The sequence below is a fragment of the Ambystoma mexicanum genome, chromosome 6q, assembly GCF_040938575.1.
Source record: "Ambystoma mexicanum isolate Mex_15411 chromosome 6q, UKY_AmexF1_1, whole genome shotgun sequence".
In the NCBI taxonomy this organism is placed as follows: Eukaryota; Metazoa; Chordata; class Amphibia; order Caudata; family Ambystomatidae; genus Ambystoma; species Ambystoma mexicanum.
The window spans coordinates 150,459,704-150,477,210 of NC_090937.1; the positions used below are offsets into that span (position 1 = coordinate 150,459,704).

The 17,507-nt window shown below is 38.1% G+C and overlaps 1 protein-coding gene across 1 annotated transcript in view; it reads left to right on the forward strand.

Annotated features, from left to right (window-relative positions):
• SNCA (synuclein alpha) overlaps positions 1-17,507 on the forward strand; it is a 757,071-nt gene that overhangs the window by 25,139 nt on the left and 714,425 nt on the right. The window contains exon 2 of the mRNA XM_069630568.1: positions 13,722-13,874. Coding sequence (XP_069486669.1) covers positions 13,754-13,874 — 121 coding nt within the window. The 5' untranslated portion in view covers positions 13,722-13,753. The remainder of the gene's footprint in view (positions 1-13,721; positions 13,875-17,507) is intronic.

Here is a 17,507-nt window from a genome sequence, read left to right on the forward strand (position 1 = left end):
GGAGGGTGTTTGTCCTTTCCTATTTTTCCTTTTCCTTTTGTTTGTTATATCTACAGTCGTAAAACACGCAGGCCCACATGTCCGTGAACCTTATTCCTTTCCCACCTGGTGGGCTTTCCTGCTTACCTCTATTTCCTCAAAGTCGTCCCTTTCAGTCCTTGTATGATTGTGTCTCCCAATCTCGTCTTTTGTTTGATCACGTTACTAGGTTACCTATGTCCTACTTCTGTTTCTATGTTGTCTGCCATATTTTGGGGCTGAAAACCTATGTCCTACTTCTGTTTCTACATTGTCCGCCATATTTTGGGCTAAAACTCTATATCGGTATTGTGTTTTGTGTTTGTTTGGACGTACGTTCACGTAATCGAAAATAGTTGCGCTCTTTTAAAGACAAAATGTTCTAATACTTTTTTAGTCTTAATGAAGCGGTGTGTAACACCAAACAAAGTTCATAACAAATGTTATTCTAAATGTTATTACAAGGACACTCCCTAAATCGTTGAAGACTCCTCCCCTTTTCTCCTTTTTTGACGCAAGTCATGTCAATGGGACACAAGTTACTGTATCTCCAAAAAATGTATTGGCATCTGATTAATTCTTGCGTAATGTGACAAAATGTGTCTTAATCAGTCTTGTGATATTATAAGACACAATGTATCATGCCTCCGAATATCATTATGTTAATCTTTTTGATCAATGTTGATGCCTCTGCCTAAGTACATTTCGGTGTGTATGTTATGGGACATGTGTACCTTTTTGTGTGTTGATGTTTCTGAGGTGATAATTCTTTCATGAAACCCACAAAACAGGATACTACATTTATAATATTTTCAGAGAAAAGAATACATCTCATTGTCAGAGTTTAAACCTTTTTCAACAGTTCTAAATTTGCAAATCATTCTGGCTTCTTCTTGTCGTAATTTCAGCTCCAAATTTCCTCCTCTTGGTCCTAAGGTTATTCTTTTTAGACCCAAAAATTTTAAAAGTCTTTTTTCATCGCACTGATGCTCTTTTTGCCAATGCTGTGCTAATGGTGAGTTAGAATTAGGATTCCCTATTCCTGAAAGGTGTTCTCTTATTCTAATCCTTAATTCTCTTATCGTACTTCCTATGTACATTTTGTGACATAAACATATAATGACATATATAACATATTTACTTCTGCAATTGATGTGTTCCAAAATTTGCTGCTTAATGCCATATGTATCCTGAAAACTTGCAGTATTGTCTATGGTGTATTTGCACATTGTGCAAGTCCCACATCTTCTGAAACCTTGTGTTTGTTTAGGTAACCAAGTATTCGAACTCCCAATTTCTAGTATAGGGAGCAGAGATGGACTCAATACATTTTTTATGGTTTTGGCTCGTTTGAAGATTATAGTCGGGTTGTCCTTAATGTAGTTCCTGACGTGTGGGTCCAATTGTAGCAAATGCCAATTCCTTTTTAGGATCTTCCTTAAAATTCCATTATTCTTACAGTAAGTCGTAATGAAAGTCACTTCCTCTGTTTAGTTGTTGATTCTGGTTTTCGTAGTTAGGGTGTCTGCTCTGTTAAGAGCTTTGGCTTTCCTTTGTGCTTTGGCAATAATCTTAGTTCCATATCCTCTGGCCTTAAATCTTCTTGAAAGCAGTTGACATTCTTGCTCAAAAGTTTTTTGTTCCGAACAGTTTCGCCGAGCTCTAATGTATTCTCCACTAGGGATGTTCCTTACAACCGAAGAATGATGACAGCTGGTTGCAAATAAAGTTGAATTAGCCTCTGTAGGCTTCCTGAAGGTCCTAGTCAACAGTTGATTATTTTTCACATAGATATTTAGATCCAGAAAATCTATTTGTTCTTTGCTGGTAATCCCAGTAAATTCAATCCCCATAAGGTTATTATTGGCTCTAGTCTTGAATTGTTCTAACTCCTCTTGTTCACCTTTCCAGATAAGTAACACATCGTCGATATAGCGGGTCCAAAGAATCACATGATCCTGATATATTTCATCTCCATAGATGTGTTTATCCTCATACATTGCCATTGTGAGGTTGGCGAGTGCGGGGGCAAATTTTACTCCCATCGCCACTCCTCTTGTTTGCTGATAAAATTCTCCATTGAAAATGAACACGTTATTTTGCAAAGTTAAAAGTATCATTTCCTTGAGCATGTTAACTGATTGAAATTTTGATGCAGTTTGATTGGAAAATATATAATCTATTGTCTCAAGTGCCGTGTCATGCCTGATGGATGTGTATAATGCCTTTACATCCCATGTGGCTAATATATAATCAAATTCCCATTTGATGGATGCCAATTTATTGATTACAGAAGTTGTGTCCTTCAAAAAAGCTTTGGTCTCAGTGACAATGGGGCTAAGTATATGGTCAATATACTGTGCCATGTTCATTGTTGCCCAATCAATTCCACTCAGGATAGGTCTTCCTTCTGGTACTTTTTCAAAAGCCTTGTGAATTTTTGGCAAAAAATATATTGTGGGTAATGTTGGTTGCTGCATATCTAAAAATGATCTTTCTTCATCTGTGATTAGCCCTTTTCTATGCCAGTTTGTTATGGATTCCCGCAACTCATTTAAGATCTTCTGTTTTGGGTTCCCTTCAAGTTTGTGATAACAAAAAGGAGTATTTAGATGGTTCTCGGCCATTGTTACATAGTCTGCCCTGTTCATAACCACAATTTTTCCTCCTTTATCAGCAGCTTTTATAGTCAAATTTTGATTCTGTTTCAATTCCACCAAAGCTTTTCTTTCTCCTTTGGTCAAATTATCATAATCTTGTTTACTTGGTCTTTTGTGTTTCTTTTTGTCTATGATGTCGTTCAGTTCTTTAGTTACTGCCTTGTAGAAGGTGTCGACCAGGTTGTCTGTGGTTAGTTGTGGAGTAAACTTAGATTTCAGTTTGAGATCCCTCGTTTGGAGACCAGTTTGTTGTATCTTGAGATTCTGTATGGTTTCATGAATCGGTCGATCTGTGGTATCTTGTAATGAACTTAAGAGGTGAATGTTCCTTATATCTTTAATGGTATAGTCACTATCCTCAATGTCGGGTTCTTTGGCATGAAACATCGGAACTTGTGTTGCAAAAAATTTCCTGAGTTTCAATTTTCTAACAAATTTGAACAAGTCTATGTGCACGTTAATTTGGTCAAAGTTGGTGGATGGAGCAAAAGAGAAACCTTTGTTTAGAAGTGTTATATCTTCTGTTTTTAAGTGATATTCTGACAGGTTCAAAATTAAGGTGTCTGTTTGTTCTTCTTGGCTGCTTCTCTTGCTCCTGCTCTTGTCAAACGTCTGAAATCTTCTAGAGCGTCTGGATGGCCTGTATCCACTGCCCCCTCTCTTGCCCCTCCTCCTGTATTCTGTGTTTGTACATTGATCTGCTGAGGTAATAAAAAACGGACCTGTTTTTGCAGAGTGATTTTGTTGCTTTTCTTGTACCTTCTTATCTGATTTAGAAAACCTTGTCCATCAAGTGTTTTTTCTGATGTTTCTGTCGTTTCTGTTTCCTTAATGTTATCTCCTTCTGATTCTGCATCTGAGCTGCCCGGAGATGTATTTGGTGTACTCTCTCTTGATATCGATTTATTGATTTGTCTATATTTCTCTTGAAAAGTGTAAACTCTATCATCCTGATAATCCCTATTATCACGATGGAATTTACGCATTTTTCTTAATTTGATTTCGTCTTGGTAGTCTTTCAAAATTTCAAACATTTTCTGGTAGTTTTTTTCTTTTGTTGCTTCCAAGGCTTTAGTTTCTGAAATTTCTTTCTTAATTATTTCTATTTGGTCGGTGATTCTCTTATGTTCCCTTGATGCGTGTTCTATTAAAATTTCTAACATAATGTTGGAGCTTTGATTGAGGTTTTTTTCCCATGAGTCTGCTAAATCCTTGTCTTCATCTTTAGTAAGGTCCGGAAAAATTAAGATCCTTAGGCCTCTAGGTATTTGTTTTTTGGTTACATAATTTTTCAAAGAAATTATCTCCCAGTATTTGTCCACTTCTTTCTTAGAAGCTCGTTCCAATTTAACAAATTTGTAACGTAAATCCTCTCTGGGTTTGGGCAGGTTTGATGCGAAAGCATGCACATTACTGCCCTTCGGGGCAAAAAGATTAACAGCATCCTCTTCTCTTGTTTCTAAATATTCTGCCATTATGGCTAATAGCTGATTGTTCCTGGTCAGCAGGTTCTGAAGTACCTCGATACAAACAACAAAAAAGTGAGGAATCTATTTTTTGGTACTAATGTCGAAGAACTCTGCGCCCTTTTTATCTTTTGTGTTCATACAGTTAAGGTCGCATGTGTAATTAGGGTAACCGTGGAGTCCTATGATTCCTCTACTCCACTAGGAAAAGACCATAACACAAAGTGTTACCCTTATGTGTTACTCATGCGCCCAAGTTGTTTTTACTCCATACAGATGGAGAAGGAAATAAGGTACCACACAAGATTTGTGTTTTGATTCACCAATATTTATATAGAAAACTGTTGCCCTTTAGTGATGACACGTGTTTCAACGTAACCAACGTCTTTCTCAAATCAGGGCTGGTATCAACAAATGACAAGTAATATCAAAAACAGTGCATAATAAATTGATTTAAGTAAACACCAATGTGGTCCACAAGACGTTTGCACATGCATGAATTAAGAAATAATTAACAAAATCATAATAACATGGCCATGTTTGGGGGGGGGGGAAAGGAAGGAGGTTTGTGGGAAAGCGAGAAGAGAAAAAAATATAAAAACACATGATTGTTAAACAATATGTCAATGGTGTTAATCCTATTTTTTTTTTTTAATGAGTACATTGGTATATTTAGAATAATTTATTGTATGCTTATGTTCATTGTATTTCTTACCCAATGTAACCGTCCTCTGGTGTTTACTTAAATCAATTTATTATGCACTGTTTTTGATATTACTTGTCATTTGTTGATACCAGCCCTGATTTGAGAAAGACGTTGGTTACGTTGAAACACGTGTCATCACTAAAGGGCAACAGTTTTCTATATAAATATTGGTGAATCAAAACACAAATCTTGTGTGGTACCTTATTTCCTTCTCCATCTGTATGGAGTAAAAACAACTTGGGCGCATGAGTAACACATAAGGGTAACACTTTGTGTTATGGTCTTTTCCTAGTGGAGTAGAGGAATCATAGGACTCCACGGTTACCCTAATTACACATGCGACCTTAACTGTATGAACACAAAAGATAAAAAGGGCGCAGAGTTCTTCGACATTAGTACCAAAAAATAGATTCCTCACTTTTTTGTTGTTTGTATCGAGGTACTTCAGAACCTGCTGACCAGGAACAATCAGCTATTAGCCATAATGGCAGAATATTTAGAAACAAGAGAAGAGGATGCTGTTAATCTTTTTGCCCCGAAGGGCAGTAATGTGCATGCTTTCGCATCAAACCTGCCCAAACCCAGAGAGGATTTACGTTACAAATTTGTTAAATTGGAACGAGCTTCTAAGAAAGAAGTGGACAAATACTGGGAGATAATTTCTTTGAAAAATTATGTAACCAAAAAACAAATACCTAGAGGCCTAAGGATCTTAATTTTTCCGGACCTTACTAAAGATGAAGACAAGGATTTAGCAGACTCATGGGAAAAAAACCTCAATCAAAGCTCCAACATTATGTTAGAAATTTTAATAGAACACGCATCAAGGGAACATAAGAGAATCACCGACCAAATAGAAATAATTAAGAAAGAAATTTCAGAAACTAAAGCCTTGGAAGCAACAAAAGAAAAAAACTACCAGAAAATGTTTGAAATTTTGAAAGACTACCAAGACGAAATCAAATTAAGAAAAATGCGTAAATTCCATCGTGATAATAGGGATTATCAGGATGATAGAGTTTACACTTTTCAAGAGAAATATAGACAAATCAATAAATCGATATCAAGAGAGAGTACACCAAATACATCTCCGGGCAGCTCAGATGCAGAATCAGAAGGAGATAACATTAAGGAAACAGAAACGACAGAAACATCAGAAAAAACACTTGATGGACAAGGTTTTCTAAATCAGATAAGAAGGTACAAGAAAAGCAACAAAATCACTCTGCAAAAACAGGTCCGTTTTTTATTACCTCAGCAGATCAATGTACAAACACAGAATACAGGAGGAGGGGCAAGAGAGGGGGCAGTGGATACAGGCCATCCAGACGCTCTAGAAGATTTCAGACGTTTGACAAGAGCAGGAGCAAGAGAAGCAGCCAAGAAGAACAAACAGACACCTTAATTTTGAACCTGTCAGAATATCACTTAAAAACAGAAGATATAACACTTCTAAACAAAGGTTTCTCTTTTGCTCCATCCACCAACTTTGACCAAATTAACGTGCACATAGACTTGTTCAAATTTGTTAGAAAATTGAAACTCAGGAAATTTTTTGCAACACAAGTTCCGATGTTTCATGCCAAAGAACCCGACATTGAGGATAGTGACTATACCATTAAAGATATAAGGAACATTCACCTCTTAAGTTCATTACAAGATACCACAGATCGACCGATTCATGAAACCATACAGAATCTCAAGATACAACAAACTGGTCTCCAAACGAGGGATCTCAAACTGAAATCTAAGTTTACTCCACAACTAACCACAGACAACCTGGTCGACACCTTCTACAAGGCAGTAACTAAAGAACTGAACGACATCATAGACAAAAAGAAACACAAAAGACCAAGTAAACAAGATTATGATAATTTGACCAAAGGAGAAAGAAAAGCTTTGGTGGAATTGAAACAGAATCAAAATTTGACTATAAAAGCTGCTGATAAAGGAGGAAAAATTGTGGTTATGAACAGGGCAGACTATGTAACAATGGCCGAGAACCATCTAAATACTCCTTTTTGTTATCACAAACTTGAAGGGAACCCAAAACAGAAGATCTTAAATGAGTTGCGGGAATCCATAACAAACTGGCATAGAAAAGGGCTAATCACAGATGAAGAAAGATCATTTTTAGATATGCAGCAACCAACATTACCCACAATATATTTTTTGCCAAAAATTCACAAGGCTTTTGAAAAAGTACCAGAAGGAAGACCTATCCTGAGTGGAATTGATTGGGCAACAATGAACATGGCACAGTATATTGACCATATACTTAGCCCCATTGTCACTGAGACCAAAGCTTTTTTGAAGGACACAACTTCTGTAATCAATAAATTGGCATCCATCAAATGGGAATTTGATTATATATTAGCCACATGGGATGTAAAGGCATTATACACATCCATCAGGCATGACACGGCACTTGAGACAATAGATTATATATTTTCCAATCAAACTGCATCAAAATTTCAATCAGTTAACATGCTCAAGGAAATGATACTTTTAACTTTGCAAAATAACGTGTTCATTTTCAATGGAGAATTTTATCAGCAAACAAGAGGAGTGGCGATGGGAGTAAAATTTGCCCCCGCACTCGCCAACCTCACAATGGCAATGTATGAGGATAAACACATCTATGGAGATGAAATATATCAGGATCATGTGATTCTTTGGACCCGCTATATCGACGATGTGTTACTTATCTGGAAAGGTGAACAAGAGGAGTTAGAACAATTCAAGACTAGAGCCAATAATAACCTTATGGGGATTGAATTTACTGGGATTACCAGCAAAGAACAAATAGATTTTCTGGATCTAAATATCTATGTGAAAAATAATCAACTGTTGACTAGGACCTTCAGGAAGCCTACAGAGGCTAATTCAACTTTATTTGCAACCAGCTGTCATCATTCTTCGGTTGTAAGGAACATCCCTAGTGGAGAATACATTAGAGCTCGGCGAAACTGTTCGGAACAAAAAACTTTTGAGCAAGAATGTCAACTGCTTTCAAGAAGATTTAAGGCCAGAGGATATGGAACTAAGATTATTGCCAAAGCACAAAGGAAAGCCAAAGCTCTTAACAGAGCAGACACCCTAACTACGAAAACCAGAATCAACAACTAAACAGAGGAAGTGACTTTCATTACGACTTACTGTAAGAATAATGGAATTTTAAGGAAGATCCTAAAAAGGAATTGGCATTTGCTACAATTGGACCCACACGTCAGGAACTACATTAAGGACAACCCGACTATAATCTTCAAACGAGCCAAAACCATAAAAAATGTATTGAGTCCATCTCTGCTCCCTATACTAGAAATTGGGAGTTCGAATACTTGGTTACCTAAACAAACACAAGGTTTCAGAAGATGTGGGACTTGCACAATGTGCAAATACACCATAGACAATACTGCAAGTTTTCAGGATACATATGGCATTAAGCAGCAAATTTTGGAACACATCAATTGCAGAAGTAAATATGTTATATATGTCATTATATGTTTATGTCACAAAATGTACATAGGAAGTACGATAAGAGAATTAAGGATTAGAATAAGAGAACACCTTTCAGGAATAGGGAATCCTAATTCTAACTCACCATTAGCACAGCATTGGCAAAAAGAGCATCAGTGCGATGAAAAAAGACTTTTAAAATTTTTGGGTCTAAAAAGAATAACCTTAGGACCAAGAGGAGGAAATTTGGAGCTGAAATTACGACAAGAAGAAGCCAGAATGATTTGCAAATTTAGAACTGTTGAAAAAGGTTTAAACTCTGACAATGAGATGTATTCTTTTCTCTGAAAATATTATAAATGTAGTATCCTGTTTTGTGGGTTTCATGAAAGAATTATCACCTCAGAAACATCAACACACAAAAAGGTACACATGTCCCATAACATACACACCGAAATGTACTTAGGCAGAGGCATCAACATTGATCAAAAAGATTAACATAATGATATTCGGAGGCATGATACATTGTGTCTTATAATATCACAAGACTGATTAAGACACATTTTGTCACATTACGCAAGAATTAATCAGATGCCAATACATTTTTTGGAGATACAGTAACTTGTGTCCCATTGACATGACTTGCGTCAAAAAAGGAGAAAAGGGGAGGAGTCTTCAACGATTTAGGGAGTGTCCTTGTAATAACATTTAGAATAACATTTGTTATGAACTTTGTTTGGTGTTACACACCGCTTCATTAAGACTAAAAAAGTATTAGAACATTTTGTCTTTAAAAGAGCGCAACTATTTTCGATTACGTGAACGTACGTCCAAACAAACACAAAACACAATACCGATATAGAGTTTTAGCCCAAAATATGGCGGACAATGTAGAAACAGAAGTAGGACATAGGTTTTCAGCCCCAAAATATGGCAGACAACATAGAAACAGAAGTAGGACATAGGTAACCTAGTAACGTGATCAAACAAAAGACGAGATTGGGAGACACAATCATACAAGGACTGAAAGGGACGACTTTGAGGAAATAGAGGTAAGCAGGAAAGCCCACCAGGTGGGAAAGGAATAAGGTTCACGGACATGTGGGCCTGCGTGTTTTACGACTGTAGATATAACAAACAAAAGGAAAAGGAAAAATAGGAAAGGACAAACACCCTCCCCTAGAGTTTTTGAATGCAATGTAACGTGGTGAGAACAGCATATCCTTGTAATTTCTGTGTGCACGTATTTAAAGCATGAACACAGCATTGGATAGACTTTATATAGAGACACAATCTGTGCCCATAATACAAGGCAGTTAAACGAGCATATGTAAATGCTTCCCCTACAGGGACACGGGATTTAACCCATGACTGGATTCAAGCTTTTGAGAACATTTAAGAGGACGGTTACATTGGGTAAGAAATACAATGAACATAAGCATACAATAAATTATTCTAAATATACCAATGTACTCATTAAAAAAATAGGATTAACACCATTGACATATTGTTTAACAATCATGTGTTTTTATATTTTTTTCTCTTCTCGCTTTCCCACAAACCTCCTTCCTTTCCCCCCCCCCCAAACATGGCCATGTTATTATGATTTTGTTAATTATTTCTTAATTCATGCATGTGCAAACGTTCTTGTGGACCACATTGGTGTTTACTTAAATCAATTTATTATGCACTGTTTTTGATATTACTTGTCATTTGTTGATACCAGCCCTGATTTGAGAAAGACGTTGGTTACGTTGAAACACGTGTCATCACTAAAGGGCAACAGTTTTCTATATAAATATTGGTGAATCAAAACACAAATCTTGTGTGGTACCTTATTTCCTTCTCCATCTGTATGGAGTAAAAACAACTTGGGCGCATGAGTAACACATAAGGGTAACACTTTGTGTTACAATGTTAAATGAAGGTAAGTTATATTGTCATTTGTCTATTGCAATTCTTTGACACTACACATTCTGTTAGTATGGTCTTGATAAACAGCAATCAGATGCCTTTCATACTGTTATGCAAGCTGAACATCTCAGCACTCCCTAGGATTGTCTGACAACCAATGTATTTCTCAAACCAGTTCATCAGATTGTTTCATTGTTCTGTTAAATTCAGCTTCTGAAAATGTGCTGCTGCCATGAAGGTGGGTTCTAAAAAAAGAGCTCATGGAGTAAGTTATGGCAATTGTCTCCCTCGTAACTTAAATTCACTGCCTAAAAAGCCATGTCTTCAGCTTGTGCATGAAGAGGATGAAACGATTTACCCGCTTAGAGTGTGGACAACCCCTGAACTCGCAATCTATCGTGAGGCAGCCACACATATTTTGGACATCGAGGGTGGTAGGTCTTTGCCCTGGTCTGCACATGTTAAGAAATGCCTGACCAATTTGACTTTAAGTGAGCAATGGCTTAACCCTCTGGGTATCACGAAAGGCACTGTAGAATTAGTAAAGTTGTATTTGGTGAGGCAGCTGAATTGGAACTTCTTAAAGCATGTCGATTAGCAATGGGCGAGTCACATCTGATCGGCAAGCATTTGCTAGGGCTTGAACAATACTTGCTGCATAGTCTATACATGACATTTGGACTAAGTCTACTGAACCTGGCGTATTGTTCAAGTAAGTGGCTCCAAGCTGGAAGTGATTTATGCAAAGTGTGTGGCTCAGCCAGGGAGACACTAAGCCATATTTTCTTCTTTTGTCAGGGTTATTGAGTGGCTCGAAGTAGGTATCTGAAAATGATCTGCAACGTATATGCGGTATGTGGTACAAACTAAGCACTTTTGCTGTTTAAGCACTCCAAAGATATCAATATCGTACATTGTGTAGCCAATTAGATCTACCCGGCATGCTGTATGAGATCTATATAATTGAAGATGGGGGAAATAGGGAATTAATTCTCCTGGCCTTCAAGATATTGCAAAAACAAAGAGTTGATGGCGGGAAGGTTTAGAATGAATCTTAACCTCTGGCATTGCTCTGGGCAACCCTCCAGACCATCGTTCTTCACCTGCCAAGCCATTACAGAAGGCGAAAGACCATATGCAAATCAGGCTTGGTCCCACCCCAAAAGGGGGAGTCCATCCCAAACTGATTGGTCACATACCTTCTGCGCGAGACCATAAGCATCCCGAAACATGTTTCAGTCTTGTTGGGCCTCATCAGTGAGGAGTAGCTTGGGTCTCTAGGCCCAGCAGGCACGGGACCCACATCTGGGTATACCTCTCCCACGGTACAAGGCTGAAACATGTTTGAGGATGTGGTCTCGTGCAGAAGGGATGTGACCAAGCAGTTTGGCCTGGACTGCCCCTTTTGGGGTGGGACCAAGCCTGATTTGCATGTGGTATTTCCCCTTCTGTAATGGCTTGGCAGGTGAAGAACAATGATTTGGAGGGTTGCCCAGAGCAATGCCAGAGGTTAAGATTCATTCTACACCTTCCATCCATTACCTGATTGTTTTTGCTTCAAGATATTGTACACTTTCTTTGATTTATACAACTAATTTGGTCTTCTAACATTTGTACTAATGAAGGCTACATTCATACTTTGCACATTAGACCATTTTTGTACACAATTACAATTAAGAAAACGATGCATAGATTTTTAGAGTCTGCTTTCGCCCTCGGGCCCAAAAGGTTCAGCTCTTGTACCCAGTTTGTATTGCTGGTTTACATAGTTCTCATATCCTTGGGTTCAACCACTGGTCATTGTTTTCATTATTTATTTAAACAATGTAATCTGGAGGTAATATCAGGACACAAGTGAATTACTGAGAATAGCTCCTTTGGCAATATGGCTAAAGATGAAGTCCTTCTTTTAATCATATTGTTTAATCTATCCAAGAATTGCATTTTGTCTGCACTGCCATTTTGCACCCTCTTTGTGGGTCCAGTCATGTAATTTGCCATCCAACCTGTAGGACATAATTGAATTATTTAGAACTTCACCCCCTGCACCCACAGAATTGGTAAAGAGTTCCTTCTTCAAATTATGCTGTTTAATCTATTCAAGAATCGTACCTTGTTTGTACTGCTATTTTGCTCATTTTTTTATAAGAGTCTAGCTATGATTTTTGCCTCTCACAATGATGCAATTTGGAGATTATGTTTTTGAAAGAGCTGAATAATTTAGACCTGTTTAAATAGCTCCGTTATCCACACTGGCAAACAGTAGGTCCTTTCCTAACGTTCATTGCGGTTAAATTACTGATGTATTGTTCCATTGTTTTATTGTAAAATGTGTTTTAAATCATATTGTCAAATGTTCCTATGATAAATTTTATGCACTGGCAAATGACGAAAGTCGGATAAAAAGCCAAATGATGGTGATGGTAATACAGGGTGGAGGGGTTGTGCCTAGAAAAGCTTGACAGAGATTTATCTGCAGAAGCGTACAGTCTCTGAGGGGTATATACTTGGACCATACTTTTTCACAAAGGGTCCTATAAAATACTCCACTGCTCACCCGGGGCCTCACAGGCCCCCAAGGGTAATGTGGCATGTTAAACCTGTGTTTCTATTTCCATCGCCCTGGCACTGGAAATGAAAAACATGTTCTGTTCTGAGGGTACTAATAGCATGGTAAGCAAAGGGGGATTGGAGAGAGGGTGGGGGTGCTTTAGAAGTTGGAAAGGCTGCTTTGCAACCTAATGAACTCCATGGAAATGTGCAGGAACTAGAACTTTGGGCTCTTTGTCATCATTTCGGGAATGTTGTTATGGGTTAGTTCTTTTCGTATTCTTCACAAGGCATTATTAGTGTAGAGAATTTGTAGCAATCACTGTGGTGTCAGGAAATTGAGGTAGTGATTACATCGTATATATGACGTTTTCAGAATCTTCTAAAAATGTTGCACTCTTTTGCACAAGGGGCTGTATTAAGAAGTTGACATACAGGGCAAATGGTTGAAACATTTTGCTGTTTCCCACTACTGTTGGTGTTTGTATATTTTAAGCATGCAATATTGTGCTAGTGACCTTGGAAGTTCAGAAATCTGTTTATATTGCCAATACTCCAGGTACAGAAATTCCTATGCGTTCAATACCGCACATATCCCAATGCCTATTTAGCTTGTTATATAAGTGAGGTTGCTTTTCCCATGTATTATCATCAGTGTGTTGATTCAATGCTTTATTGAGATAGTTCTCCCAGCCTAGAATGACAAGAGGCCTACACTTACCTGCAGGTTTCTCTTAGACAGGTTGGTCAGATTGGGAAATGTTCAGAATGTGTATATCATTTCCTTTTACTAAACAATGTCAATCATTTTAATGTTTGAGTTATGGTTGCTCTGTGTACCTCTTTGTCACAGTAGGGCCGGGTGGAAGCACATGATGCATTGTACTGCGGCTTTAGCGTCCTGAAAAAGGGGTTGAGTCTAAAAGTGATCCTTTGTGTCCACTGCAGTTCTTGAAAGACCTCTAAGGCCTTTGTGAGCCATGGATGTGTTCATGAAAGGGCTTTCCAAGGCCAAGGAGGGAGTGGTGGCAGCAGCAGAAAAAACGAAGCAGGGTGTGGCAGAGGCAGCGGGAAAGACAAAAGAAAGTGTTCTCTACATGGGTAAGTGTGGTTTCATCTCTTGGGTGCGCTGACGTATATCTCCATGTTTCGACGTATATCCTCTAAAGATTTGATTAGATGTTGATAGCAGGAAACATCAAGGATGGTATATCTAAACGTACACTTTATTATTATATTCATGTTCTTAAACCTGCTAAGAAACAGTTTTACTGCCATACCTTGCTATATTTTTGATCAGGAATTGTAAGAAAACTCTTCAATATCACCCAACAAAATATCTCAGATTTGTTTGCCAAATGAAATTATGAAAATCAAAAGAATTTGCCTGCTGATTGTTGGTTGCTTTTGTATGTGGTTATGTGGTCGAAACACCGCCATTCTCAAATAAAGAACAAATACAATACAGTACACATAGACATTCTCCGAATCAATGTAAGGCCAGGGTGCCATTCAACTCAGGAAGTGCTCCCTAAACAAAGCAAATGCCAACATTTCCAGTGCAATTCACATTTTGTTTTTGCATATATAAAGAAATCATTTGCTGGTATTAAGTTGTTAATAATAGGTTTTCAAATGTGAAAATTGCAGTTCTCATAAAGTAAAACAGATGCAATTCCACGTGCTGTTGCAAAGGATGTGTTTGCAATGTTCACTTGGTTGCAATGCAGATTTGAAGTACATCTAATCAAGTAGCAATTTCCATCGAAGAAACATGGAGGCTCTGTGGGGGTGCAATGCGAAGGTAGGTTCAGGAGCAACACATTGTAACGTTATGGAATTCCCCAGACACGCTTTCAGCTGCTCTGCACTATTATACGTGCAACCTAACACGCAGAGGAATGGATTAGAAGTCATTTATGCAAAAGGCTTAAATGGCCAAGTTCAAGCAAGGTTTGCGGTTCAAGATAACAATATCCAATTCAAAGCAATTTGATCTTAAAAATGTTAATTGCATACATTTGGTGATCCATGATGTGTACGATATGCATTTTGTAAATATGCTAACATATGTTTTGGGAAATGGGCTTATGTGTGGCGTGTGCACAAATACAATCACGTTGCCCAAAATGTCTTAAAAGACAACATTTTACAATTGGTTTGTAGGATTTTTTCAAAGATTCAAGAAAGTGTTCTTCAGACAGATGTGCTTCAGGGGTATACTAACACTGTATATTATGTTAATAGTTTTTTAATACTATATCTGTCACAATCATAGTGGTCACGTATTGCGTAATAAGAGTTCTAACAGGATTTGGTACATACTGTACAATCGAGATGATTTGTTTATTGTAAACCCCAAAATAATCGAAACATGGATTTAATGTGGAGAAAGTGTAACTGGGGACAGGGGCGTACAGATGGAATGTATGCAAATTTCAAACTTAGCAAATGAAACATTGGGTAAATTGGTGACAGTTACATAATAATGGACAGTGTTAAAGAAATGGCCACCTAGGCAATTCAATACTTATTTGCATGAAAATGCCCACACCTTCTCTTAACTATTAAAATGGAGCGAATAACTTTTTAAGAATAAATGGGTAGCCCTATTAATACCACAGGGTGATGTGCAAATGGAGTTTGCCTGAATGTGTCATGAGCAACATTATTTCTAGTTGGAAATGACCAGGCAAAACGATGACAAAGGTTCACAAAATAATGCAAGATTAATACATGTGCTCTCGGCCCAAGGACTTAAGCCAAACCTGCCCAGGAAATGCGAGTCCCTAGTGCCATTCTGAGAAGAAAACGCAACACAACCACTCCATCCTGTGTAGTCTTCTTCACAACATGCAATATGGCAATTGCACCAGTTTTATCCTGAGGTCCAGCTCAATCCTTTTCACTACAATTATTTGCCCCACATGCTGCAGAAACACAAGCAAAATATCCCCAAAATAAGCAAGAAGCCCTGTTAACTTTGACTCTAAAAGACTGTAGCACATAGTCCTGGACTCAAACCAGGTCTTAGCGATGGCAAGGGATAAGCACAACCTACATTGCACATTATAAGAGCCAAGGTAGCACGTCACCGTCGTCACTGTATCCAATTTTATTCAATATCTGCATGCAACCTCTGATGAGTATGATGTCTAAATTCAATCTTAAGCAGATGACACAGAGCTATACTTGCGGGTTGAAGATCCTTCTGTATCTTTTGCAAACATTATACAATGCACGGAAGAGTATGCACGATGGATGACACTAAATAAACTACAACTCAACCCTACAAGAAATTATATTACTCCTAAGGAGAAGGTATATGACTGTACAGGGGAGGTTATGATCATAGCTGGGTAAAAGTGCTTTGTTAGGTCAGCTACACATGTAGATGCTGTAGCAGGTTTCATGAATGAGCTTCAGAATGGCTTGTCATTGCCTAATTCTCCAGATGCTATGGTTTGCTGGGTCTTTTCTATCATACCAGATTCCTCCCTATAGATAACATGACCCTGATTAAGCATAAGGGTTGAAAGCCCAAGCTGTATGACAATGTAATCAGAGATGCAAAAAAGATCATTGACAAGACCTACAACGGATCCATATACATTCTCTAGATATTCAGGAGAACGGTAGTTGCATTCATAAGAGGAAAAACTGCTACGGGAACTGGGTGAAATAATATCAAGTTTCCAGAAGCATTAAAGTTTGGCAACATATGGGTGGCATATTGAATTTAGGAAATTCGAGAGCATTATGGGCAATATTTAGACAGCAGAATGGCGAGGGGAATTAATCACTATATAATGTCATAAATGAAGAGCATTGGGGGAGGTTTCTGGTCAAAACATGTAGTGCAATCAAGGATTGTGATTTGGGTCCAGGAAGAATAAATATAGAATATGATTACACTAGGATAGTTCAAGACATACATGGTCTTAACCAGTCTCCTGCTCCATGGCCAGGTGGGGTTTCAAATGCAGTTTTTAAAGAAAACCCGTCAGTGTGGGCAACTATCATTCGGGTGTTATTTGATAAAGTATTATTTTTGGGAGTGAATCCTGAATCATGGAGCATGGCCCATTTAGTGCCTGTGTTTAAGATAGGGCAGCAGGCTGGATCCAGACAACTATTGCCTGCTCTCCTTGTTAGATGGGATAGGAAAGACTTTTGCAAGCTTTTTTACCAAGTAGAATAAATAAGTGGGTTTGTGCAAGGCAGGTACTGAGTCCATATCAGACTGATGTCATAAGAGGCGTGTCAGCAGTCTGCAGCATATCTATTGTTAATTCACGAATTAAACCACAAGGCAGAAAGAAGAGGCTCCTTTATATGCCTTGTTCTTAGATTGTTCTGCTGCATTTGACACTGTAGATCGCGAGAGGTTGTGGGCTAAATTATCTGAAATGGGTGTCTCTGATGGCTCATTGCATCCATGTAAATTGCTGTAATATAACAACAGGGCTAGAATAGCATTGATTGAAATGGCAAGTTGTCACGTCCGGTTAAAATTAGAAGGGGGGGATCAGACAGGGATGTGTTTTAGCCCACCTTCTGTTTAATTCTTTCTTGGCTGACCTGGGTGTTGCATTTGGATGAGCTAGGACATTTCTGCTTTACACTGGGTCAACCTATTGTTGGATGACCCGCCTACACAGATAATGTGGCGGTGCTATATAATACCTACGTAGCAATATGCTTAAGTGCACGAGCAGTATTGCAGTATGCTAG